A 26915-nucleotide genomic window follows, 5' to 3' on the forward strand; every position below is an offset into this window, starting at 1 on the left:
AGGGTGTCAAAAGGGGAAGGGGTATAGGCCCCTTTAAGCGTCTTCCCCATGGTGGCTTCCAGTCATAACTGCTCGTGGGAGGGATAGTGAGCTGCAAGCACTGTCTTATTGGAAGGGTTCTCAGAGCTCCCTACCCGAGTGTTGCTCCCTGCTACCCGCCTGAGTGCATGACTGCTTGCCTTCTACTCTTTCAGTTCTAGTTGTCAGTAGACGGCCCCTGTTATGTAGATACATAAGTTGGGAAGATTCTAATGGCCCAACTGTAGATTCTAATTAATATTTCTAATGGTCACTTTTAAAAGAATAGAAAAAGAAGAGCCTCGAGGCAATGGCATTAGGGGAATTTTAATGGCATGATCAGGTGGCAAAGTCCAGAGATGATTACTTAGGGTGGGAGAATGTTAACAGGGGTCCTGGGAAACAGGGCATCCAGGGTGGGAATCAGAGGGAGAGGTAGGTGGCCAGTTTCAGCCTCTCAGCGTTGCTGGGGCTGAGCCCTGCAGGAGCAACCTGTGTGCTGGAGGGAGAACCTGCACATGCAGGCTGGACTCTGGTGGCTCACGGAGAAGGTCAGCAATCTCTGTTTCTCTTCTCTGGTTCTTGACTTTGCACCAGGCAGCGGTGGATAATCTCATCAAACAGAGCACAAGGCTCAGGAGGCTGAGCCATGGAGTTGCTGCTCTTAGCTTAGCCCCATTGCAGCTTTTAGCTTCCCCCAGAGCAAAGCACTGTTCCTAAGGCTGCAGGCCACTGCCCCAGAAAACAGGTGGTTCCTTTTGGCACCAAACCAGGTGAGTTAGACAGTGTGACTCATCAAAGGGCCATCCCCAAGACACGTTTTTTAAATGAAAATATATCTTTGGAATTATAAAATAAATATTACATTATAGAGACTGTAGATGAGAGAAGCTGCCACCTTCTCACTATTGTCATTTTCAGAACTTTTTTTTTTTTTTTTTTTTTTGAGACGGAGTCTCGCTCTGTCGCCCAGGCTGGAGTGCAGTGGCACAATCTCAGCTCACTGAAAGCTCCACCTCCTGGCTTCATGCCATTCTCCTGCCTCAGCCTCCCGAGTAGCTGGGACTACAGGCGCCTGCCACTACGCCTGGCTAGCTTTTTGTATTTTTAGTAGATGGGGTTTCACCATGTTAGCCAGGATGGTCTCGATCTCCTGACCTCGTGATCTGCCTGCCTTGGCCTCCCAAAGTGCTGGGATTACAGGCATGAGCCACTGCGCTGGGCCCAGAATATTTTTATTTTTATTTTTATTTCTTTGAGACGGAGTCCTGTTCTGTTGCCCAGGCTGGAGTGCCGTGGTGAGATCTTGGCTTACTGCAACCTCCACCTCCCTGGTTCCAGCGATTCTCCTGTCTAAGCCTCCCAAGTAGCTGGGATTACAGATGTGCATCACCATGCCCGGCTACTTTTTGTATTTTTAGTAGAGACCGGTTTTCACCATGTTGGCCAGGCGGGTCTCGAACTCCTGACCTCAGGTGATCTGCCTGCCTCGGCCTCCCAAAGTGCTGAGATTACAGGCGTGAGCCACCACGCCCAGCCACAGAACATTGTTAACATTCATTTTTCAGGCCTTTCCTAACCATCCTATCTAAATTACACCCTTTGTGGCCCTATTTTTTTTTTTTTTAACAACAAACATCTGGCCTTATTTATTAGGCACTGTTCTAAAACCTTTGCAAGTATTAACTTATTCAATCCTCACCATAGCCCTCTAAGGTACTCTTACTTGTTCTATTTTAGATCTACGGGGGAAACTGAGGCACAGAGGGGTCAGGGAACTTGCCCAGGGTGGTACAGCTGGTGAGTGGCAGAGCTGGGATTCAAACCCAGGCAGCTTGGCCCTAGAATCAATAGTCTGAGCCTCATGTCCTGCTGCCCAGATCTGGCTGTACACGCTCTTTATTTATGTCTTTCTTTCTCTCCAGCTGCTGAGCTGCTCACCCTTTATCCACTTTGCTTATCACAGCGTCTGGCACACAGTGGCACTCAAGTGCTATTTGTCAGGTGAATGAAGGAATGAATGAGAAAGGGAGAATTTCCCATAACCCAACTACCTTAGCACAATAATTATGATAATTTTGACAGATTGTAGATTTCAAATCATGGGTCAGGAACCGCTCCTGCCAGTCCTGTTGTCCCGTCATCGTCTTTGAGGCCAGAACAGCCCAGCTGTGCCAACATACCTGGGGCGAGAGGCAGCCCATGTTCCTCATGCCAGCAGCCAGCTGCGGGTTGGCCTTGGGCCTGTCTCTCGATCTTGCCCTTACTCACTCCCTCGCTGTCTCTCTGAGCCTTCTTATCGCTGTCTGCCTGTCTTGTCCACTTCTCTTTGTTCTCATTGTGCCTCTAGACCCTCTTTAAGGCCAGTGGAGTTTGAGGACACGCAATAGTAATTTTATAATCATTACTGGGCAGTGTAAAACAAACATTAGCACAGCTGGCAAAGAGTGTAGGCAGGTGGTTCCTTTGGGATCCTAAAAAAGCAGGATACAGCTGAGATCTCTGTGACATTGTGGATTCAGAAACTGCTGGAACTGTCCAATCCCTGTGGTGGCTGCCCCTTGTAGGGGTGGTGCCAAGGGTGGCTTGGGGGTTTAGGTCCTCCTAAATTTCCATTAGGCCCCAACAAATATACAATATAGCTTAAAAAAAAAAGAAACCCAGCGTATTTGTTATGAAAATGCAACTTTGAGATGAGTCTCTAGACCCCGCATCCCCCCTTTGGATAAACTCTGGAGCTTCACGGCTGCCGGAGACCCATTTGCTGTCCTCTGCTTTGCTAACCATCTTCACTGAGTCTTTAATAACAAGTGGGGCTGGAAGACTGACTAGTGCCCTGATTCATTTACGTATTGATTCATTGCAGGTCCCAGGCACAGGCTGATAATTATCTGTTAGATTCTAACACACATTGGATGGCAATACAAAGGGCCCATGAGGCAGGGTCCCCTTCTCAAAGAACTTCAGAGGAAAAGTTAAATGGCGGTGCAGGGGTTAACTGACACCACGTTGGCAGCAACAGATAGTCAGAGATGACTGTGCTGTGTCAAAGGCACACAGGACAAATATGGACAACCAAGTTCATAGGCAGGAGAGATCCTGTGGGCTGGAGAGAGGTTAGGCTTTGTGGAAGAGTGAATTTGCCCTGGGGCTGGAGGATGAGTAGGAGCTGGACAGCTGAGCAGGGAGGGTGGGGGAGGGTGTTCCAGGCTGAGGACCAGCATGGGGTGTGGCTGGCAGAACTAGAAGTGCAGCATGGGACTATGTGATGAGTGGGCCTAGTTGGGAGGTCTGATGGATATGCTCAGCCCAGGCAGTGAGTGTGATGCTGATGTCAGGGCTGCCCACAAACTTAAACAAAAGCCTGGGAACACAAACGTGGTATACACCATACTAACCAATGTGGGAAAGAAATCACACATGGAGCCGCTTCTAAGGCACGTTCAATAAGAGCAGACATGGGTGACCATCCTGCGCTTCTATCCTGTGGGCCAGGGCAGCACTCCCAGGAGAACCAGCATCTTCATGTGCCAGGGTCCCCTTGGGAGGTGAGTCTGGGCGTCTCCTGTGATGGGCCAGCTGCAGGGTCCTTCAGCACACAGGTCCTCTGCTGAAATGACGTGGCCTTGGTTTTGCAGGAGAACGAGGATGGTAGAATAGGCTGGCCTGGGCAGGTATCCCTTTTAGTAGTCCTCTGGGTCAGTCTCTCTCATGGCCTGTTGATCCTGACAGATCCCAGACCACCTGTGGTAGCCCAGAGATGAATGAGGCCTACTTCAAACAATGGCCTAATGCTGAGGCTTATCTGGCCTCTGTCCCACCAGAAACCAATCAGTTCCAGGAAGGGTTTTCCAGCCTGGCCTGAACCCTGCCAGTCCAATAACAGCATAGCCCCTGGCATGCAGTGAGCACTCGATAAACATTTGGCTGATGGAATTCCCACCCTCTCCGTCTCTCCCAGCTGAGTGCCTCCCAAATCCTTGCCCAAGCAGCCTCACCCTCTTCCCCACTCTCCAAACCTCCACAGAGGCCACAACTGCACCATCTCTGTTGCCATTCTCATCACTGAGACACCGTCCCCCATGCATCTCCCTCCACTCTCTCCCTACCCCAGGTCTCCAGGACCCAGCCTAACGTGATTCCCAACTTGCTGGCTGGCCTCACTGTGGCTTCTTGGGAAGTTTGCAAGGTACATGTGAGTAGCTAATGGCGGGGGGTGCTCACAAAGAGGAGCAGCAGAGTTCTTGGTCCACAACAGGCTAGCAGGGAAGAGAAAGCTGCCTGAAATCTATCTTAATGTATCTCTGTGTGTGTGTGTGTGTGTGTGTGTGTGTGTGTACACACACATATATGGACATCTAAGTTTATGAGGCATCTTTGCATGAATATATATTGATATATTTTCATTTATTGGCTTAATGGATTTTTTCTGCGTTTGTCAGCATGTCTTCGGTTATAAAATCTAGGCTTTGGGAATCCGATCTGTGAAGAGGGCGTATGAGCAGCCGTGGGAGGGCATATCCCAATTCCCCACCCCTCAACCCTCAGCACCAGAGGCATTGAAGGAGAGGCAGGACAAGCACTTAGGGTCGTTTAGGGAGTTGCGACATCCTATGAGAAGTGGAACTAGATGGCAGTTGAGGTCCCTTTAATCCCAGTGAATTTAAATCTAGACTGCTTTGTATAGTAACCAGACATGATTAAGTGGTGGTTCAAAGTGTGATGTTGTGGGGCAGTGGAGCCACGGTGCTTATGAGAATGACCCCTGGTCAGGTGGATCTGGGTTGAGGCACAGCTGCATAACTCAATGATTGTGTGCTTCTGGGCACGTCTCCTAATCTTTCTGTGCCTCAGTTTCTTCATCTGTAAAATGAGGACAGCAATAGTACCTATTAAAGTTGTAGTGAGAATCAATGAGATAAAACATATGATAAGATAACACGTGCGGTAAGTGCTCAGTCAATGTTGCTGGTGGTTGTTAAGGCTGTTATTCTTGTTGAAGGATGCAGTTTTAAACACTTGCGTCCTCAGATGAACCATCTGGCTCTATGGAGTCATCCTTAACTGTCTTCCCCAGCTCCCATCCTTGCTCCCGACCTAAAATTCCACTAATGGGGGGAGAACTCCTGCCCTCAAAACGCCATCCCATGGCCAGTTCAGCTGGACACTAGGAGAATCTAGCTAGGCTGTACTCCACTCTGACAGCTTTGGCTTCACCTAGGGTCCACCCAGCTGGACACTTGGAAGGGACAGACCATTCAGTCCCAAATTCTGAGGCATCATTGCTTCCCAGGCCAGCCAGTGACACCGTCCTTTGTCTCGTAAACAACAGGAGTCAGAGATATGTTTATGTGGTGCCAACCCAGGGAGGATGAGGATTCTGAGGGGCAGTGACTCTTCAGCCTGCTTTTGGGTTGTGTAAATGAAACCTATGCAAATGAAGCGGCCATTTCTGCTCTTACTCCTTCTAACCAGCTTCCTTCTGGGAGAGAAGGGCTAGGCTCACTCTTTAGTTGTGCTTCCGGGCTGGATGCAGTGGCTCACACCTGTAATTCTAGCACTTTGGGAGGCCAAGGTGGGCGGATCACCTGAGGTCAAGAGTTTGAGATCAGGCTGGCCAACATGGTCTCTGCTAAAAATACAAAAATTAGCCGGGTGTGGTGGTACATGCCTATAATCCCAGCTACTCGGGAGGCTGAGGCATGAGAATTGCTTGAGCCCGGGAGATAGAGGTTGCAGTGAGCTGAGATCACACTGCTGCACTCCAGCCTGGGCGACAGAGAGATTCCATCTCAAAAAATATATATATATTGCACTTCCGGTGTGAGCCCCTTGCAAAGGTTGCTTGCCCTAGGCTTGTCCTTCTGTCTATCCCTGAGTCCCTATGTTTGGAATCCTCTCTACACAGCAACAGGTTGGGGGATTCTCTTTAACCCACCAGCAACTGTTCAACCTGGCACATGGGCAGGAAAACTCGAGATTAAAGTCTGAGAACCTGGAAGGGATTGTCAGATCCAACCCCATCATTTCAGATGAGAAAGCTGAAGACCAGCGAGAGGAAGAAACTTCTCCTGCTAAAGCACACTGGATGAAGACGTGCTCCACTCCCAACCTCCAGAAAAAAATCACTGATAGAGTGGCCTCCACTGTTCACCAATTTTGCCTTTTTATATTATAGTTTTCTTGCCTGAGAGGGATGAGAATCCCCATGCAGTGCTCTTTCTGGCAAGGGCATCATACTTAGCAGATTTTACCTTTATTATCGGGGAAAACTGGACAGTCACAGGGAGCTACTCCTCTTCTTTTGGACTTGGAAACAAAAGAACCTCACTGGGGAGGAGTTCCTGAGGAGAGGAGTGTAAGTGGGGGTGAAGGGAGTGAAACCCTGGGCTCCCAGGGGAAGAAGAGTGGGCCTTCAGTTGCGTTTAAGAGGCCTCTTGCCCCTCCCCTGCCTCATAAGGAATCTGAAACATTTAAACCCCAGAGGCTAACTCAATAAGAGTCATTTGCATGATATTTTAGGGTGATTTAGCCATGCGCAGCTACATGTGGCTGATTTAGCTATGCTGGGCTTGGTGGTAACAAGAATAGCCCTGGTTCTGACCGACACATCCTGTATCTCTCTGTCCAATGACCCCAACCCTTGCTTGGGCACTTACTGTTTGTCAAACTTGGACCAGTCACCTTACTGTGTGCCAGTGTCATGCTAAGCTCCAGGAATTTGAAGATGAATCCAACCTGTGGCCCCTTGGAAAGTCAGGTCTGAGACTTGGAAGTAGGTGTCTGGTGGGGATCACCCAAAGATCAGCCCATGGGTATCCCTAATTTGGACAAAGAACCCTCCAAACTGGACCCATCTTGGTGTGCCTGCCTGCATGACCTGTTTTTTAAGCTGCAAACAGCTAGCATTACCTGTTCTCAACATCTGGCATTACCTACCTGCTTAGTCACCTTCCCTCAGGCTTCAAACAGCTGTAGGGCCCCACCTCCCATCCATCTAGGGTCCCTCCCTCCCCTTTTTCTTCCTGAAAGGATCTGGAGACACCAGCTCCACAAGTCCTGGTGTCTTTAAAAGGATCAGCTTGAGGAACAAGGCTCATTTGAGAGCTGTGACATTCATCTGACGCTAGTGAAAGTCCAACAGCCACTCCCTTTTTGGCCTCCAACTGGGCACCATGAGGGCCTGCATCTCCCTGGTAGTGGCCATGCTGTGCGGCCTGGCCTGGGCTGGTAAGTCACTATCTGGCAGGCATGGGATTGCTGGTGGGGCGGGATCTTGCCTAAAGAAGCAGAGAGTTGGAGAACTTGGTAGAGGGTAGGGACATGGGACAAGGGAGGGTGAGCTCTGTCCTAAGCCCGCAGAAGATTTTTGGGTTGGCCTTGTCTGAGGGTGCAGGCGTTGTTCCCGGAATGGACTGGACTATGTGGAGAGAGTTGCAGGGCTGATGGTCTGATTTCATGGAAGTCCCTTCTTGACACCTTGGAGGATCAGCCCCAAACATCCCTTAGTCCAGCCTGAGTTTTGATCTCCCCAAGATTTTGTTGTCCGGGGCCACTGTAAGGTATAAAGCTAGGGCTGGGGTCCACGGGGTCTGAGTGGCCTGGCTGCCCTTGGTCACTCCTTCCACTGCCTGGTGACAGGTGAGGTTGTCTAGGGTGTGATCTTACTTTGGGTAGAGCCTTAGGAGGTGGGCAGGCTTAGGAGGAAACTGAAAGGGCCCTTGACCAGGAGGTGGGCCACGTCCTATCTGGGGCTGTACAGGGGTCAGAGGAATGGATCTCTGTTGCAGTGTTAGGAGAATTAAAGAATACAGAAGGGACCTGGCCCACAGTTATGAGAGGTCCAGGGGATGGGACTGGCAGAGGAACAGGACCATGTTCCTGTTTAGTAACTGTGCAAAATGCTGGTGCTGATGTGTTAATTGGTAGCCAGTGGGTAGGTGGGAAGGAGTGCCAAGGGAGGGGCTGAGCTGAGGAGTGTGGGGAGAATCCTCCCCTGCCCACAGAAGAATCCTTCCACTGGGTTGCTCCTGTGTAGGACTGTGGAAAGGATTAAATGAAATAATATATGAGAAGCACCTGGTGCAAAGTGAGATCTCAGTGAATTGGAAATTCGCTATGATTATGACTATAAATATTCTTGAGAGAAACTTCCACTTGGGGCCATTTCAAATTGGGTTGTGGAAAGGAGACCCTTATGGGATTTCTAAATGGAAAACCCCTGGAAGAGGAAGCTGTGCCTCCCAACCATGGATGAGATAGTGCGCCTTACCAGAAACCAGCTCTGCCTGGGCCCTAGTGGGTGGACAGGCAGTGGGAGAGCATGAGTGTGGGCCTGGGAGCCACCAGCCTCAGCCCTGTTGGTGGGGAGGAAGGTGGAACCTGGGGGCTTAATGTGTAGGGGTGGCCAGCGGGCTTGGCATATTCCAGCCTTAGGGAAGGAGAGCAACTCTGGATATTTGGTCCCTGGGGGGACATCCCTGAGGGCAGAGGTAGCAGTGGCTTTAGAAGTGCAGGTGGAGCTCTTGCTGCTGGGTCAGAGGGCAGTATCTGCTTTGGCTGTGGGATTGATGGGGAAGTGAGGTCAAGTGTGTGAGGCTTCCTAAGGTGGCAGGGAAGAGGCTCTGCACTTGTCGATACTATCCCAACCTCTCAGAACCGAGAGGCAAGAATATGAATCACATGGGGAATCATTGACAGCCTCAGGTCCTCCTTTATGAGTTGGATGTCTGTGGAGAACCTTGGTTGATTTTTTTGGTTGTGAATGGAGGCAGGAAGCTAGTCCAAGGGGTGAGGCTTCTTAGTTGACTAGGACTCCATGGAAACAGCATCTGGGGCCTTCTGAGAGGTACAGACGTGTAGGATGTCCCAGTCATCAGAGGGGCTGAGCGCCAGTGTACAGGGACACTGTGTCCACCCAGGCTTGGGACCAAGCTTTCTTGATAGCCAGTATGGATAGGGAGTGGCTGTTCTGGCACATTGAAGTCTTAGCAAGTGCAGAGAAGTCGAGCATTTCATGGGGGAATGGAGGGAGAATCTGAACCTGAGAGAGGAAAGGCTCAGATGAAGAAAGGCAGAGAGTCAGAGAGGTGAGGCAGAGGAACAAGAGGCACAGGTTACTAGAGCAGTGATTCAGGCACCCGGCTTGGGGAGCAAGGCTTATTCAGAGTGTTGGTGTTAATGGTGCAGTGTGGGGATGCTGGAGTGAGTTGTTAGGGTGACTAGTCACTCATCAGAGTGTCCCCAGAATGTCACAGCAAAGTGCCTTTGAGGAAAAGTTCCTCCCACCCCTGCCCTCCACTGTCAAATCCCAAGGTCACCTTGAAGCAGACTAAGTGCACAGAGAAATGTGAGAAAGTGCTGGCATGGGGCTCTTGCTGGAGACAAAGTTCTTGAGCAGAGATGAAAAAGCCCACTCAGCTTGGGCCGGCGGGGGTGCTCTCTTGCACGTCCAGCTGACTGCTCGCTTGCAACCCTTCTCAACTGGTGCCAGCTGCTGGAATGAAGTGAATTCTTTCCCTGGACTCTGCTGATTTGGCCCATTAAAAACACTGCCCTGATTTGCCTGAATTCTCTCCCTTTGGATTCTGGGTGTACTGCCAGGCTGACTGAGCAGGGAGCTGATGGGCTGAAAATTTCTCCTTAAGATCTTTGCATTCAGGCTCCAAGGGAGCATCATTTAACATTCAAGAGGAGTTCCTGCGGGCTTGAAGGAACAAGTGGCCTTGGGCCTGGTCTCTTTTAGGGACTGGAAACCTGCCTTCCTGGCCACCTTGGAGGCCTGACAATGTGAAGTTGTCTGAGGACCCAGGTTAACCTTGACCCGATGCCTCTCTGATGTAAAGAATACAGAGCTGTAGTGATGAAGTCAGCCAGGAAACCAGCAACACAGATGTGCTGACAACCCAGCCCAAGGGATGGCCCTGTTGAAACCCTGGGACAGTGTCAGCTAGATTAAGTGTGTCGACAGGGCCACCACACAGGGAAGACTGCTCCAGCCGGTCTGAACACTTGTCACTTGGACGATGGGCATGAAATATTGCCACCGTTTATTCACCTAACAAATACTTCTATGGTACTACTATGTGTCACCTGCTGTCCTAAGTGCTTTACACATATTAACTCATTTAATTCTTATATTCCATGAGATAGGCTCCATTATCATCCCACTTTTACAGATAAGAAAACCAAGGTACAGAAGTTCCAATAACTTGCCCAAGATCACATAGCTAGAAAGCAGCAGAACCAGACTTCCAGCCTCAAGCAGTTTGGCGCCAGAGTCTAGGTTCTTAACTTCTCTGCTATCCTGTCCCTCATTAGACACAGTATCAACCCTAATCCCAGAATCCAATACTAGGGACTGGTAACTAAACCCAACCTCTAATATTTAAGCTCTAACCCACTCCAGGCTTAAATTAAGATACTATGCCTGTATTGAATCATAACCAGAACCAAGCCCCCAAACAAAACAGGGATTATTCATCTTTTTCTCATCCTGACACATTCCTCAACCCTGAATGTTATCTTAAGTCTATTCCTATTCCTTACCCAAATATCAATACAAAATTGTTAATTTATCAACTAATCTAACTCAAGCCCAAATCCTAACTGTAGTTCTTAACCTAACTAACCCCAACCCTGGTCCAAATTAGGCTTCAGTTTCCTCACTGATACAAATTCTGATGCTGATGGTAACTCTGACTCTGATCTTGACATTCTCTGTAACCCACAGTAGGACCTCTGAACCCAGCGTTCATGAAATCCAAACCTCAGGAACCTCAAATCGAACAAAGACTCTGTTATCACCCTTAAATCCCAGAGTGGATAGTGGGTTTCCACTGTTCCTTCAAAATGTCTTGTCTTATGTCCCTTGCGACCAAAAGCTTGTTTCTGCAAACCATTTGGCTGCAGTAGGGGATGTGGTCTGTGGTTACATAATAGAATGCTATGCCAGAGCCCAATTCTCACCCGCACCCGCCTCATTCCCCACCCTGAGCATAAATTCATCTGAATGTACTCCAAAGACAGGAAAGAACAGAAAGATGTGACACAGGGGGAAAGAGGGTGCAGAGAAGAGCAGAAGGGGAGAGAAGAGCAAAGAAGCAAAGAACATAACAGGGATGGGATAAGAGCCAGGGGAGGGTCAGGGGCAGGGGACATCCCTGGGGCAGCATGACATGACAGGTGAAGGGGGCCTGTGGGCTACACCCAGTTCACAGACCTCTTTCTTTGGTGTGCTTAAAGTGTTACAAGGTTGGAAAATTTCACATAAAAATGAAGATTTATCTTGAAAAAAAAGGGGAGGCTCTGGCAACACTGAGCCCACATCCCAACATGGCAACAATCGGCTAGAGCTGAGCATCAGCTGCGAATTTCAGATGGAGCATTGCTCTCAAGTTTGTCACGGTCTCCATTTCTTCCTAATGCCTCATACCCTGCTTCTTTACTTGTTTATGTTATGGGCCTAACCCAAATAGGCATTTGGGTTTGTGATCCTGGTCTCTTTGATGAGCCTTGAAATATCTGGTGGGTGTTGGATGGTGGGGAGCAGGCTTATGTTGTGCACGGGAGGCTGTGGATGTACTTCTCCCTTGCAGAGATTAATGCCCTTCCCTGCCAGGTACACTCCTGCCCTGGTCTGTGAACCCTCCTGCAGGAGGCACCTTGGGGAGGAGAACAGGGTCTCCATAGAGCTGAGTTTGTGACCTTTACCGCCCATAGGAAAAATGGAATCCTGTGCATCTCGATGTAATGAGAAATTTAACCGGGACACTGCCTGCCAGTGTGACCGCTGGTGTCTCCGGCATGGGAACTGCTGTGAAGACTATGAACACCTGTGTACTGGTGAGCCTCCTTGCGAGATGAACGCACGTCCAGCCTGTCTAAGGGGCCACTGGCCTGGGTGTCCAGCAGGCCACAGCAGCGTTCAGGACTGACAGGGGCTCTAAGGGTCTGGACAGAAAGCACTGAGGGACAGAGGCAGGGTCAGGAATTTGGCCACCACTTTTCTCAGGTTTTCTAGGATGCCCCCAACTTAAAATACAGTAGATGTCATTTACCTAGAATTTCTGTCTGAACTATGAGTATTAACAATATCTTGAAAGTTTAAGTACCAAATTCTAAAAATGGGTAAAATGATAAAAATAATATATTAGTATGTATGACATTACTAATTGTTATTCAACACTTTAAATCGCAAAAATGTAAAAATGGTAGCAAACTCTCACAACTTGTGTACCGCCAGGAAGACTGCATGGTGTCACAGTGACGGACACGATTCATACCACTCTTCCTCTAGTGAAGGGACCACGTGGCACAACATCCCCATACCATCATTTCCAGCCTACAAATTAGAACAGGACATGCACCACCTTTAACTGCATAGTTTTAAATGAATACTTGAAAAAAATATTGTATGAATAATCAACTTGTTTAGGTGCTTCCAATGTTGTCAACTCCCAGATTAATGATCTTCTGCTTTGTGACACAAAGCCTTGCTATCAAGCCATGCACTCTGACTCCCAGTTTTGAAAACACGGTCACTGAAGGCACGTTAGGTAATGGCCATCAATTTCACTGCATAATCGTTGCACAGGTTGTGCATTGCACAAGGGAACCTAGTTAAGCAGCAAGCTGGACCAAAATCCAGTCTGTATCCTTCTCATCAGGTTTTGTGCCCTGGTGAAGAGTTGTGTCTGCTGAGAGAAAGGAGTGCGTTTTCTGAATTTGCCCAAAGGTGGTAGCCAGTCAAGCGCCCAAAGAGCTGCTTCCATTCATATGGAAGCTTTTTTTCAATTTATACAAAAATACCATATGTATTAGTCCATTTTCATACTGCTATGAAGAAATACCTGAGACTGGGTAATTTATAAAGAAAAAGAGGTTTAATAGACTCACAGTTCCACATGGCTGGGGAGGCCGCACAATCATGGCAGAAGGCAAAGGAGGCGCAAAGACACATCTTACATGGTGGCAGGCAAAGTGCGGGGGAACTGCCCTTGATAAAACCATACAATATCGTGAGACTTATTCACTATCATGAGAACAGCACAGGAAAAACCTGCCCCCACGATTCAATTACCTCTCACTGGCTCCCTCCCATAACACGTGGGAATTATGGGAGCTACCATTCAAGATGAGATTTGACGGGGGACACAGCCAAACCATATCACCATATAAGCATATGTATTATACATTAGCACCACATATATATTAGCACACACACATATACCTCCTTCCCCAGGCAGGGAGACCCAGGCCCAGGGATCAGCTGGAATCAGGGCCTATACCTTTTCTGCTGCCCTTGTGTCCCCACTTTTTCTTACCATTCGGAAAACACAGGAAGGCTTGTTCACCTTGGACCATCAGGCTGGCATTCAAGATAAAGGCAATACCCAGCGTAGTAGCCATTTCATCTTCAAGTTTCTGATTTGCAACTCAGAACCCCTTTCCAACAGAAAAACATATTGGAAATGATGGTTAGGATTCCAGCTCAGCACACAAAATTCTGTTTAGCATAAAATGTGGCTGAATTCAGAACTCTATGGATTGCCAGCACTTAGAACACAGCCTGACACATAGTAAGTGATCAGAAGATGTTTGTTGACTGAAGAATAACCTGACTGGTAGTTCTGATGGTAATAACTTCCCAGCAAACTCACTAGTAGATTCTGAATCACTTTGTAACAGTATTGTTTGTTGGGTATGTGGAGGGGGGGCTGGGGGGGATTATTCCACTGTGTGATGAGAGAGGAACTCAGAGTCCCCAGGAACATTTCTCCCCCTGCATCACCCCCAACCTCAAATCCACCCTTCTCCACCCAGAGCTGAGCTACAGTCACTCAGCTTGCAGGTGAAGGGAAAGGGGCAGCAATAGGAATGTGCTTTCCTGAACATGCCCTTTCACTAGACGCAGTCTTTGTGGCCATTTCCAAGTGGGGCAAAGAAAGAAGGGAAGTTGGAATCTCAGGAAACAGTGCTTATTCCTTGAGGCCCTGAGAATTTACCCTGAACTCTGATGAGAAGTTTTTCTAGGTACAGGATGTTCCTAAGTGAGGGCCTTGTCATTAGGACAGCATCAAGGCTCTATCCATCTGTCAACTTTTGTTAAATCAGAGTTTTCATCACCAAAATCAGAGTTTTCAATCCAGATGTGTCACCTGGGGAAATTATTTTCCTTTTTTAGAAGTTTTCTATAATGTGTCTTCCATTGGAAACATCTTCCATTTTCTGTTTTCATCCTCATTATTTGGTGCCTGTCCATTGGACCCCAGCCCCTGTTCAGAATTTGCTTCCAGTGCTCTTGCTTGTCCCCTGAGGCTGGGGAAGCAGAGAACCAGAAACCAAGCAGCAGGGGAATTCTCAGGTTGTTGGTGACTTTATTTTTCTATCTACCTGCAGAGGGCCACAAAGAGTCAGAGCCAATGCCACAGCCGGAGGAAGAGACAGAAGAGGCCCTCGCCAGCAGTGAGCCTGCCTCCCCAAAGAGGGGCCCTCAAGATAAAGCAGGAGGGACATGAGGGTGACAAAGAGGGGTGGCCATGGCCGTGGCACCAGGCCCAGGCCTCAGCCAGATGACAGAGGCTTGTTGGACTCTGGGAACCTGGGCAGGAAGAAGCCTGGGGGGGCTCAGCCAGCCTGGGGGGCCATGGGAGGAGGGTAGCTAGGAAAGAGAGCCGGAGGCCTGGAGAGGGAAGTGGAAGAGATTTTATTTTTAGAATGAGAAGATTAGAAAAACAGCAGGCCAGAAAGTAAAGTTCGGCATCAGAAAGGACTTCCTGACTGTGAAGGGTGTGCACGAATTAGGTTTGTTTGTTTTTCTTCCCTGGAGATCTTTACTGGGCAGAGTGAAGAGAGCCAGGCTAGGGAGGGACAGCCTGTGGGGCGTTCAGAGTGACCTCTAGAGGTCAGCCCGGGACACACCACCCCTCTCTTCTCAGACTTGTACTCGGCACCCACCTCCTGCCGGGGCCGCTGCTACGAAGCCTTTGACAAGCACCACCAATGTCACTGCAATGCCCGCTGCCAAGAGTTTGGGAACTGCTGCAAGGATTTTGAGAGCCTGTGTAGTGACCATGGTTAGTCTCCTGCTCCCTTAGCTAAGCTGCAGAGACAGAAGGACTTTAGAGCAGGTTCTCAACGTGTGGTCCCTGGACCAGCAGCATCAGCAATGTCTGAGAACTTGTTAGAAACGCAAACTCTGGGGCTTCACTCCGGGCCTACTTAATTAGAAACTCTAGGGGTGGGACTCACTGTCCTGTTCTACCAGGGCCTTCAGGTGATTCTGATGCATGCTCGAGTGTGAGACCCCTTCTACGGGGAAGGGGTGGGGGGACATTCTGTGCGCAATGCGGTGTGGTGATTTTACAGGTCCTTTAGGCTCTGGGCCCCTGTCCACCACTAGGGTGTCCAACTGTGGCCTCCCTCTCTCCATGCTGGCTTCTTGAAGGTGCCTAGGAGGGGATGCACACAGATAATTTCCTGCCCGCCCCCCTTTCCCTCTGGCTCTGATGCCATCCCCCTCCCAATTCCTCCCAGAGGGCTTCTCCCACAGCAGTGATGCCATAACCAAAGAGGAGATTCAGAGCATCTCTGAGAAGATCTACAGGGCAGACACCAACAAAGCCCAGAAGGAAGACATCATTCTCAATAGCCAAAACTGCATCTCCCCGTCAGAGACCAGAGACCAAGTGGATCGCTGCCCAAAGCCGTAAGTTCCCGCAATTCCTCTTTCTACCCCCCAGATCTCGCCCCTATCCTTGCCTCTTTTGATGCCTCAGCTCTTTTATCCTCAAGTCAGGCAGGATCAAAGGGACAGCAGAAAAAAATAGGTCTCCAGAGACAAAGCCATCTTAGGGACTGTGGATATCCAGTTGGGAGGGTTTCTGTGATTGGCCAGGCTGAGGATAGAACAGCTCTTCCAAAACGTGAGGTGGAAGAAAAGTGACCTGACGTGTGGCTTTCAAGAGTACCTGAAGTGCCCCCTCGGCTCCTGAAACCAGCCCTCGCCTGTCTGCCCCTGGCCTGTCTAGAAGTCTCTGGAGGGGTCGCTGCCCCGTGTTTGGGGCTCTCAGTGGGGTTTCCCTCTGCCTGCCCCAGACTCTTCACTTATGTCAATGAGAAGCTGTTCTCCAAGCCCACCTATGCAGCCTTCATCAACCTCCTCAACAACTACCAGCGGGCGACAGGCCATAGGGAGCACTTCAGTGCCCAGGAGCTGGCCGAGCAGGATGCCTTCCTCAGAGAGATCATGAAGACAGCAGTCATGAAGGAGCTCTACAGCTTCCTCCATCACCAGAGTGAGTGAGCACCCCCAGGTCCCAAGGCGCATGAGTCTGTCTGAGGGAAGCCAGGTGGGCGGGGGAGGGGAAGGTTAGGAGGGCAGGTGAGGAGGCAGTGGGGACTCTGTGGAGGTTAGTGTACATCTAGGAGGGATGAGGGATGAGGCCAGGGGGAAGCCAAGGAGAGGTTAGGAACCCAACCAGGAGCTGGCACATCCTCTGGCTGGTTGGCTTGGAAATCACCCCACCTTTGACTTCATGTTAACTGCCTCATGCACGCCCACCCTCTGCTACAGTCTCAGGGTTCTCTGCCGGGTGTGAGCCTCCCCTCACATCCCACCCCCACCCAGGGCACGTCTCAGCCACCTCCGCGATCCCGGAGTCAGCACCATGTTTCAGACAGATAGAGTCGCTGACTCTACTTCCTCCTCCTGCACTAAAGTCCAGGAATCGGGTTGGCTGAGTCCACCTTTTGGCTGGGGAAACATCAGAAAATCAACAAAGGTTCAGAGAGGGAAGTCCTATCGGGAAGAGTTGTGGTTGGAAAGCCTCCAGATAGAGACACATTTGAGTCAGACCAAAAAAGATTTTGGCCGCAGGACTTCTTGGCATGGAGTTGTGTTTGTTACTGTCCTGCAGATTCCTTTCCCAAACTCCAGGCAGCTGGGCTTTGTCTCAGGGGTGCCTGTGTCCGGGTATTCCCTTGTTGTCCCTGAGAGTGCCTTGGCTCAGAGCTGCTGCCTCCCTTAAGAGTTGGTGACACTGTTTTTAGGTAAAGTGACAGTGACACAGGAGTGACTCTATGAAGAAGTTGCAATCCTGTGCTGCCCCCTGGCGTTCTCTTTGTAGTAAATACACAAGAGAATCTTGGAGGCCTAGACTGAGCAAGGGCTTTTCAAATGAGAGAAACGGAGGCCAGACAGGCTAGACTTATCTGAGGCCACAAATGAGTTGGAAGCGGAGCTGCGGCTGGAACTCAGGGTTCTGATGCCAAGGCCAGGCTGTCCCGTTACTCACTCTCTCCTCACCTCTCTCCTTGTCCAAATCCCACTTATCCTTAAACTTCTATGATAGTTCATATCCCACCGCATTTGTGAAGGCTGCACCTGCCCCAGCTCACTCTGGCCTTCGGCACCTCTGCAGAGTTTGGAGTGTGGTCCACAATAGCCTTGGGCCAGAGAGACTTGGTTTAAATCTTGGCTCTGCCACTTGCTAGTGACTTGACCCTGGGCAATTTATTTGACCTCTTTGGGACTTCCCTTTGAAATAGGGTTTTTGAGGATGACTGCTTATAAAGCACCCAGTAGAAAGCCTGGCACTCAGTCCTTGCTCAGTAAGGGTAGCTATTCAGTGTGTGAAACCATTCTCTGTTATTTCATGTATATTTAGTCTTGTTTTCCAAATGTGTTTTAAGTCCTTGAAAGGAAGGAATATGTCTGGTATCTCTTTTGTATTCACCATATAAAATTGTGGGCAGTAAACAGTCAATCTTTGATGGTTCCCTCATTGAAATCTCCAGCCCTGAACTTTCCCAAGGGTCTTTTCAACATCTCCACTTAGCTATCTAACCAATATTCACACAGAACTTAGTGTATAAAGAATTTTTGGTTCCCATCAAAAATACCTGCTCCTCTCTGGGTCTTCCCCATTTCATAAATGGCAACATAACCCATCCGGTTGCTCAGGCCAAAAGCCTAGTAGTTAGATTTAATTGTTCTCTTTACCTCAAAGTTCCCTACCCCCATCTCCTCCATCAGTAATGTAATGTCCATCACTCCCACTTCAAAATATGTCCTGGGCCTACTGCTTCTCTCTCCTCCATCTAATCCCCATCAACTTCTTACATGGACAAAGCATGAGCCTCAAAACTGGTCTCTCTGCTTCCACTCACACCACCCCATTGCCTTTTTAACATACACAGCCAGGGTGATCTTTTAAAAGCTCCTATCATACAATTCCCCTGCTTAAAATCCTTCAGTGGCTCTGCACTACCAAGAAGCTATAGAGTTGTTAAAGAGATTGGTCTCTGGACCTAGACTGAGTGGACTCAAGTGCTGTCTCTGCCTTTCATTAACTGTGATCTTGCATGAGTTTTATACTTTGTCTGTCTCAGTTTCTTCATTTCTAAGTTGGGGATAATTAGTACCAAGCTTATGTGAAGATTCAACGTGAGGATTCAGTGTTACATTGAAAGCACTTAAAATGGCAGGCACTAGGTGGACAGAAAGCAATTAGTAAATCTAAAACATTTTTTGTTTTATTTCTATTTGCCTGAGATCTGACCTTCTTGCCATGGCTTGAAGGATCTGACCCTTGGCTGCTTCTCAAACCTCCTCTCCTACCACTCTCCCCTCCTGCTCCAGCCTCACTGACTTCTTTTAGTTCTTTGAATAGCAAACTCAAGTCTGCCTGGAGCCTTTGCTCTTGCAGTTCCCTCTACACGGAAGAATCTTCCCTACAGATCTTTGTGTAGCCAGTTCCTTATCCCTCAGCTCTCTGATCAGTGCTACCTTCTCACAGAGGCCTTTCTGATCTTCCTTTCTAGAAGACCCCCCAACTCATGTGCCAGACCTTTCCCGTCATTACAGGCTACTCTGCGTCATAGCACTGATCTGAAATCATATTTCTTATTGTTTATTTATTATTTGACTCCTCCACTGGAATATAATATAGATAGAGACCGTGTCCTTGCTATTCCCTGCTGAATCCTCAGCCTTTAGATCTGGATCTGGCACAAAATAGGCATCCCATAGATAATCATTAAATAAACGGCCGAACACATTTGTTGATTGAACCCATGTGTTTCTTGACGTGTGGGAGCAAGTAGCTCTTCAGGTCTCTGTTTAGTGCTCCCAGGACCTGGCCCTGCCTCCCCTCTCCAAAACCCTTTGTGTTCCTCTCTGCAGATCGCTATGGCTCAGAACAAGAGTTCGTCGATGACTTGCAGAACATGTGGTTTGGGCTCTATTCAAGAGGCAATGAAGAGGGGGACTCGAGTGGCTTTGAACATGTCTTCTCAGGTGGGAGCACTTCTCTTGGAAAGAAAGAGTTGGAGGGATGAAGAGGAATGGCTTTGCTCAGGAGCAGGGCAGCCCTGGGTGTGGATTAATCAGCAGTCCAGCCAGCTAGCAGGGAGGGACCCATGCACTCTCCCCTGCCCATATGGCCGCGGGGAGGGTGGGGTGTCTGAGGAGCCATTCTGAGAAACAGTCTTTTCTGGAGTACCTAAGGGGGAAAGATGACCAGATGCTGGGGCTCCCAAGGGGGTACATCTAGGACAAGACATGTGTCTGGGAGCAAGTTTGCCTACCTCTGAACAGTCCTTTGCTTCCAGGGCCTGGCCAGCTGCTTCCCAAGAGGGCCATGGTCTGTTCCCCACTGTTCTACCCCATAAAACTCCCACCAAGCCTGGCTTGCTGCTGGAGTAATGGCTGAGAGAGGTCATCAGGATCACCAGAAGGAAGGATTCTCCCAAGGGCTTGAGCCAGAACGGGGGCCTTCCTGAGGTGAGAGATAGGACTGTGAGAGACTCGGGGGACTCACAGCAAGGGGCCAAGCAGCTAGAAGTCAGAGACTGGAGAAGGGGGAAGCCTTGGCATGGGGTGGAGAAAGGGGATTGGAGGAGAGGGTGGGGAAGGAGCCCAGATTATCCATCTTGGACTCTTTATTATAGGTGAGGTCAAAAAAGGCAAGGTTACCGGCTTCCATAACTGGATCCGCTTCTACCTGGAGGAGAAGGAGGGTCTGGTTGACTATTACAGTCACATCTACGATGGGCCTGTGAGTACACGGGCTGGAAAAGCCTTGTCAGTGCCCAGATGTCCTGCTCTCACTCTGCGTTCCAAACCTTTGACTTGTCTCTCAGCCTGACTCTCAGGGGGCAGCCCCAGGTGATTGTGACTATCACGTCCTCACCTGCTGGACAGCTACTTTAGCCAGCCAGGACACTGGAATTCCCTTCCAAACAGTGAAGGCTCTAGAACTGCAGGGGACAGGAGGCAGGAGGCACCATATCGGGGTGGGAGTCTGGGGCCTGGGGAGGATTCTCAGAGGGAAGAACAAGATATGCAATTACTCCCTGCCTTAGTTTCCTTAGAATGTGGCTGAAAGTTTCAGCCTGGCTAGTCTGAGCTAAACTTCATACACTTTACAAGACAGAAACCTTTGCTGCCTGGTACCAGGAAATAATTTGGGGGCAGTAAACGGTCCTTCTCTTCCATGTGTGAGGGCCACTGGGAACAGTGATGTCCTTGATATCCAGAGATGGATCCTATGGATAGTGATTTTACCCTTTCTGGTAGATGTGCACTGGCAGCTCCAGGCAGAGGGTCCGGGTGGGCTCAGACACCTTAGCAAGGCAGACTGCCTCCTCTATTTAAAGAATCCAGTCTCCCTGGAAGGTTCACACAGGCCCCTAATGGACCCTCAACGAATACCGTCTGACTGTTGCCATTGGGCACCTGTTCTACTCCACTCTGTGGCACTCACCAGACCCCCTTTTCTGCCCTTCCCTCCGCAGTGGGATTCTTACCCCGATGTGCTGGCAATGCAGTTCAACTGGGACGGCTACTATAAGGAAGTGGGCTCCGCTTTCATCGGCAGCAGCCCTGAGTTTGAGTTTGCACTCTACTCCCTGTGCTTCATCGCCAGGCCAGGCAAAGTGTAAGGATGGGGCCAGCCAGGCCTGGGGGTCAGGCTGGGGCTGCAGGCTGTCTTCAGCCATCACAGAGTCAAGAGACCTGGACTCTGCCACAAAGAGGCTGAGAGAGCTTGGACAAATCTGTGCTTTGGGCCTCAGCTCTCTTGCTTGAACAATTAAGTTTTTGGATTGGTTTGGTGGCTGCCAAACTTCATCTTAGCAGCAAAACTATCTCCCCTCATTCCCCCAAAGTGAAATCTTACATAGGACCTTAATATATGAAATAGAAATGGAGTTGTCCTAGAGCTCTCAGCCTCTTTATTTGTCCCCTGAGGCTACTTAGGGGAACCTAGAGCCCCAGAAAGTACCATTAGGAACCACTGGGCCTCAAGTTCTCTAACATTCGGACACGTTGAGTTCTCCCACTTGTGAAACCCTAAGCAAACATTTAATTTCTGAGGATTTCACCTCCAGAATCTGGGATTTTGGAATATTGCTCTGGGAAAGATGAGGAACAGCATTCTTCAAGAAGACAAGAAATAAGGCAAAGATTTTGAAATGGCTCCTTGCACCTGGGGAGCTGCAGGCAGCTGCTGAAGAAAGCAGTGCCAGCTCTGTCTTTAAGGCTGTTTAAGCAGAATGGAGCCCTTCTGCTTCTGTTGGGCTTGATCCTTCCAGCCCAGGGAGAGGCAGGGTGAAGTGGGGAGCCCCTCTGATTTCAGGCTCTTTCCCCACAGCTGCCAGTTAAGCCTGGGAGGATATCCCTTAGCCGTCCGGACATATACCTGGGACAAGTCTACCTATGGGAATGGCAAGAAGTACATCGCCACAGCCTACATAGTGTCTTCCACCTAATAGAACTTCGAGCCAGAAAGGGGCATGAGGGCTCTTGCAAGACTGAAGTGCTATCTTCTCTGGACTAGAGAGAAGAGGGAGAGGACTGGAAGGGATCACCAAATCTCAAAGCAATTGAGAAGCATTCCTAAATCTCAAAGTGCCCACAAAGGAAACAGATAAAATGTACAAATTAGAAAAATGTGGATAAACAGTGAAACCTTTATCCTCTAGAATTTTGGCAATGTTGACTAAGAAACAGAGTCCACGCAGAGAAGGTAGGAGCCCTCCATAGCTCTCTGCCCTGATGTGTGGGGGAACTAGGAAGAAGTCCTTTGACCTTACCAGGCCTCATGCTTCCCTTTAATGTAAAGGGAAGGGGTTTGCCCACTTTCCTCTTTTTGGGGTTGGTGAGAGGGCAAACCCTGATATTTTTACTGTGAAGGTGTTTTCAATTGTTCTTAGGAAGAACAGCTGATAGAAATTCAAGATTACTATAATGGCTGTTATTATACACAGCTCTGTAAACTACAACTCAGCCCTGTGTTGGGGTCCTCAAAGAAGTAAGGCCACAGTAATCAAGCAAGGGCCTTTGTTTTTTTCCAGAGTTAGATCCTCTCAGAACAGAGTCTGGGAGAACTCCAATGCTGAATGGAGAAGGGTAATAGGTTGGTGCAGTGAATGGGCTGGGGGTGGGGTGGCCTTCTCCAGGCCTGAGTGTTTTTGTGTCCAGCTCAGTATCTGCATCAAGAAGTTTCCCACTTGTGGATGTTTAGTGCAGCCACAGACTTGTATTTTGATCCCCAATTTTTTTTTGAAAGAGTTCTCCTCATAGGAGGACGATTCAGCATCAGAGGAAGAAGGAACCCATAGCTTGGTGTCATTAACATAATTATTTTAAGGCTTATCCAGCAGCCATAATTTGAATAACTCTAGGAGACCAGAGAGACTGTAGTTCCCTATTTTAACCTCAATTATGCATTTGTCCCCCAACCCCACTGAGAACTAAATGCTGTACCACAGAGCCGGGTGTGAACTATGGTTTAGAAGGTTCAAGTTTCCAATTAAAGTCATTGAAGAAAACTTGAAATGAGCGTGTTCTTTGTATATGGCCTCCCTCCACTGTCTGTCTCCCTGCCTTTTCCCTGGAACAGGGCTGGCAGTGATACTTTTGCTCTAGAGTCTTTTCAGAATGGCTTGAAGAATGTGGTATCTGGGTGAAGTCTCTGTTGACTCACTAAGTCTCTCTAGCCAAGAGGGGAAGAGAATTCTGTAATATGAAGAGTGGAAGGAGCATTGCATACAGATAGTGAGGCGGCGGGCGGGGGGGCGGTAAATGGAGATTGGTGGTCCCCATCCCCAATAACCAGTCCCCTTGATCACATACACAGGAGTATAAGGACATTTCTGGATGTATGGATGTAGCTTCTGTGGTTGCAGAGGATGACCACACTGGGGCAAGAGGAGATGCTAAAGAGATACAGAAAAAGACTTCTTATCTGTAAACAGATTACTCAAGCCACAATGCTAGAAAACGGTCAGGTATGAAGAGATACCTCGGGCAAGTTCATAGACTGCAGATAGATGAAACAGGGCCTTGTCCTGCCCTTTCCCAGAGATGTTCACAGTCAATAGGCAAGACAGTGAGTCAGTAGAGCACAAGGGTAACAGGTACAGACTCTGAAGTCATGTTGCCCAGGTACCTAGCCAGGCTCTGTTGCTTACAGGCCATATGAGCAAATTTCTTAATTATTCAGATTGTTTCCTCACCAGTCAAATGGGGATAATATTACCATTGTTGTGAGATAAGGAATGTGAAATAACATGCTAGTCTTTTCTTATAGTAATTATTGTCTCACTTATTATACAGATTTAATTTTATACTGGGAGAGGCAATTTACTATCCCTGCTATCAGCCTTAACCTTCACCTACTGGTGCTCAGTACTTGTGCTCTTCATAGGCCTCTTCAGAGGTGTTCCAGGTAGTCCAGTAGGAGACAGAAAGACAGAAATGCAGGAGAGAGTACTGTATTCCAGGGTCTGGGCCTTAGCTTTGCAGGAGAGAAAGGTAAGAACTAACATTTGTTAAGCTGTTACCATGTCCCAAGCTGTGCTAAGTAGCCCTTTTCTATTCATTTTCTCACTCTGGTGGGTATTTTTATTATCACTTTAATTTTACCTAGACAACTGAGGCTCAGATTAAGCCACATTCTTAGTCGGTAGCAGAATCAGGATTGCAAAATTCAACCCTTTTCCTCATGTTGTAGTGAGCCTGGATTTCTAGTAGTATCTACTCACTTATTCATTCATTATTTTTTGAAGAATATTTATTAAGACCCCTGACAGAGGCTGCTGGTTACCCCTCAGTATCTGCTCTCCTCTTCTTCCTTATTCACTGAACTCTCAGTTTTTAGGTATACAAATGACTGTCAAAAGCACAGACTCTTGACCTCCCTTGCAACCAGAAGTAGGCGTGTGTCTATGTCCTCACCAATGGCATGCAAAAGGAAGTATTCTTAATGGGCAGGGGGTACCGTTATTCCCACTCTTGCCCTTTTCTGCTGACTGGATTTCAGACAAGATCGTGGGAGCTTGAGCAGCCAGCTTGAACCATGAATGAAAGCCATGTGCTGAAGATCACAGAGCAGCCAGGAAGGAGCCTGGGTCTCACACCGAAACTGCCACACTAATCCTGGATTGCTTATATTGTCTTATATGAAAGAAAAATAATCTTTCATGTTTAAGCCACTCTTATTTTGGGCTTTCTGTCACATGCAACCAAACTTAACATAGTATCTCTATAACAGGAAGTCCCAAGGTTCATTTTCTTCCTAAAGTTACTTAGCTAATACTTCCTTTCTTAAGATTTACATTAACTGTCAGACTCTTTAACTATTTGAAAGATCCCAATAATTGTTTTGGATATTAAAATTAATAGCATTTACAATCATTAATTGCAGCATTTTATTGTCACAATAATAAACACTCCTGTTTATTTCCACTGACCATTAAAATTTCAACACATAAAACACATAAAGAGGTCTGTCTCTTTGAAAATAACTCTTCAGGTATTAATGATAAGTTCAATTGAGATGACTGGAGTAAATGAATAAGAGACATAAAAGAAAGGCATTATTTACACATTTTGTTGAAATCCATTTGAAGATAACTGCCAATAGAAGTGGGGAGGTCTGCATGGAATCTAGGAAAGAATTTCAGGTGGCCTAGGTCTGAGCTCACAGGAGAGAAGGCTGCCATTGCAGGCATGGGTTTTGTGGGACAGCAGGAGCCTCAGAATTAGGTGATGATGACCATCAAAACCATTTGATTAACTTTTCTCACTTTGACTCTATATTCACTAAGCTACTTCTGATTATTATGTGGTTTGAGAGAGAAAAAGAGAGAGAGAAAAGAGGGGTCACCTAAGGGTCTATGAGGTTTTACTAGAGCAGCCAGCTAGCCCCCTTATCTCTCTTCTCAATCACCTCTGCCAGAATTAATAAAACAAATGCGGTTGCTTTTGTTAAAAACACCAATAAATCAATATTTGCTTTTAAATACTTAATAAAAAATTCTTAAAAGTCAGTTCTCTATCTCCCTAATACAACCCAAGAATCATTTAATTGGTAAATATTTTGACGTACACTTAATGATTTGACTACTATGATTTTAAAATATAAAGATACCAATAATTAAACAATGGGAAGGATGTGCTAATGATATGACCTTGTAAGACAGCACCCCAGCCTAGTTCTTCATTGATCAGCACCTGGGTTAGTGGCTTCCAGCTTCAAATGCACAGCTGTATCCTATGCTTTAAAAAATTCTGATTGGCTTCACTCAAGACTAGTTACATCAGAATCTCTGGGATAGGACACAGAAATCAGTATATATATACTGTATATACACTGTATATATACTGTATATATATACTGTATATACACTGTATATATATACTGTATATACACTATATACTGTATATATATATACACATATACACACATACACACAGACACACACACACACACACACGTGTATATGTATACACTCCCTAAGTGATTCCAAAGTTCAGTCAAGGCTGAGAACCACCGATCTGGATTTTGAGGATAATATTTGAGGTTACAGTCCTGTTTTAAACGGAAAGTTTCATTTGTTTGTGTTTGCTTTTGTGGACTTCTGCAATTATTTTTGTTTTGCTTTCGTTTAAGAGTTGTCATTGCAACGAAGACTCCCTCGCACGGGAAGCAGAAGCAAAGAGTGTTACAAGTTTCGTTCTTTTTTCTCTGCAAGCCAGAGCATATCTAAAGACAGACTGTAACACTGGCACATGTCAAAGAAAGACTCAGAGATAGATTCACTTAGAAAAGGAGTTTACTTGCAAAAGATGCAAGGAGTTAGACGGAAGGACTAGTTTGCCAAATACCAGTACTTAAAGGGGAAAAAAAAAATCCCCTAAAATTGCCAGGATTACCAGTTGACAGTAGTCTGTTCATGGTGGAAAAACAGTAACTTTCTCACATGGTTATTATACTCACAAAGGTCAGACAAATTAATGTCACAAAGGTCAGACATTAGCAAAGTAAATACTAGGGATTAAACTGTTTGAAGGGAGTCCAAGGAAATATTCAAGGTTTTATTGTTTTGGAGATCAGAAAATCAGGATGATCCTGCAGTTTTTGGGTTATCTCCTATTAAGGTTAGTCATATTGGAAGCAGACAGAAGGCTCAGATATTGCTTTTACATACCCTCAAGCCACCAAGCTGGTTCCATCCTGAGAAGGAAGTCACGAAGCTGACTTCCTGCGCGCGCTCCAGCCCAGGCTAAAGGGGGCGGGGCGAGGCCGCGGGGGCTTGTGGGGAAGCGCAGGAGGCGGGGCTTTGCGTGAGTCACTGCCGGGCTCGGCGTGAGTCGCTGCGGGGCTGACTGGGCGGCAGTGGGGCGGGTTACGGCCTGGTCAGGTGAGCGGTTGTTGAGGTTCTCGCTGCCCGGAGCAGCGTAGGAGATCCTTGGGGTGGCCGGTGGGAGGAGGGGTAGCAGTTATGGGTACCGGTGAGGCGGGGCGGGCTAGGGCTGGCGGTGGAGGCACGCGTTGAGGCGGCGCGTCGGTGTCCAGGGTAGCGGCATCTCGGGGCGCGCGTTCCCG

The 26915-nt window shown here is 48.1% G+C and overlaps 3 protein-coding genes and 1 long non-coding RNA gene across 11 annotated transcripts in view; 3 read left to right on the forward strand and 1 right to left on the reverse strand.

Moving 5' to 3' along the window:
• RAPGEF3 (Rap guanine nucleotide exchange factor 3) overlaps positions 1–4428 on the forward strand; it is a 31171-nt gene extending 26743 nt beyond the window's left edge. For both annotated transcript variants that reach the window (XR_008660468.2, XM_063611268.1), the window contains one exon: positions 4133–4428. Coding sequence is in view for 1 of the 2 variants with exons in the window: in XM_063611268.1 (XP_063467338.1) it covers positions 4133–4152 (20 nt within the window). In the remaining variant the exon portion in view is untranslated. The remainder of the gene's footprint in view (positions 1–4132) is intronic.
• Positions 330–26671, reverse strand: LOC129491173 (uncharacterized). 3 transcript variants are annotated; one of them, XR_008660471.2, is made up of 4 exons: positions 26518–26671; positions 13344–13464; positions 12916–13015; positions 330–3762 (listed from the first exon to the last, which is right to left on the reverse strand). It is a non-coding gene; the product is annotated as an uncharacterized lncRNA (long non-coding RNA). The 3 variants fall into 3 exon arrangements; XR_008660470.2 differs by lacking the exon at positions 330–3762 and adding an exon at positions 11872–12361; XR_008660469.2 differs by lacking the exon at positions 330–3762 and having other exon boundaries at positions 12881–13015.
• Positions 6773–22890, forward strand: ENDOU (endonuclease, poly(U) specific). 3 transcript variants are annotated; one of them, XM_055295125.2, is made up of 10 exons: positions 6773–7248; positions 11740–11862; positions 14419–14484; positions 14958–15095; positions 15556–15727; positions 16117–16316; positions 19205–19318; positions 19972–20078; positions 20818–20960; positions 21675–22890. In XM_055295125.2, exons 1-10 carry the CDS (start codon positions 7194–7196, stop codon positions 21790–21792), a joined length of 1236 nt encoding a protein of 411 aa, XP_055151100.2. In that variant the 5' UTR covers positions 6773–7193; the 3' UTR covers positions 21793–22890. The 3 variants fall into 3 exon arrangements, with proteins under 3 accessions (XP_055151100.2, XP_055151101.2, XP_055151102.1); XM_055295126.2 differs by lacking the exon at positions 11740–11862 and having other exon boundaries at positions 21675–22889; XM_055295127.2 differs by lacking the exons at positions 11740–11862; positions 14419–14484 and having other exon boundaries at positions 21675–22889.
• The window catches only part of RPAP3 (RNA polymerase II associated protein 3), a 42370-nt gene continuing 42065 nt past the window's right edge, over positions 26611–26915 (forward strand). Inside the window, exon 1 of one of the 3 annotated variants that reach the window (XM_055295123.2) lies at positions 26611–26730. The gene's annotated coding sequence lies outside the window, so the exon portion shown is untranslated. The remainder of the gene's footprint in view (positions 26731–26915) is intronic. The other 2 variants (XM_063611282.1, XM_055295124.2) reach the window with 2 other exon arrangements.

This window comes from Symphalangus syndactylus, chromosome 10 (genome assembly GCF_028878055.3).
Source record: "Symphalangus syndactylus isolate Jambi chromosome 10, NHGRI_mSymSyn1-v2.1_pri, whole genome shotgun sequence".
NCBI classification, from domain to species: Eukaryota; Metazoa; Chordata; class Mammalia; order Primates; family Hylobatidae; genus Symphalangus; species Symphalangus syndactylus.

Coding starts and splice junctions, on each gene's coding strand:
- ENDOU (XM_055295125.2), top strand. CDS start 7,194: ATGAGGGCCTGCATCTCCCTGGTAGTGGCCATGCTGTGCGGCCTGGCC. Junction 15,728..16,116: donor GTGGATCGCTGCCCAAAGCC/GTAAGTTCCCGC, acceptor TGCCTGCCCCAG/ACTCTTCACTTATGTCAATG. Junction 20,961..21,674: donor ATCGCCAGGCCAGGCAAAGT/GTAAGGATGGGG, acceptor CTTTCCCCACAG/CTGCCAGTTAAGCCTGGGAG.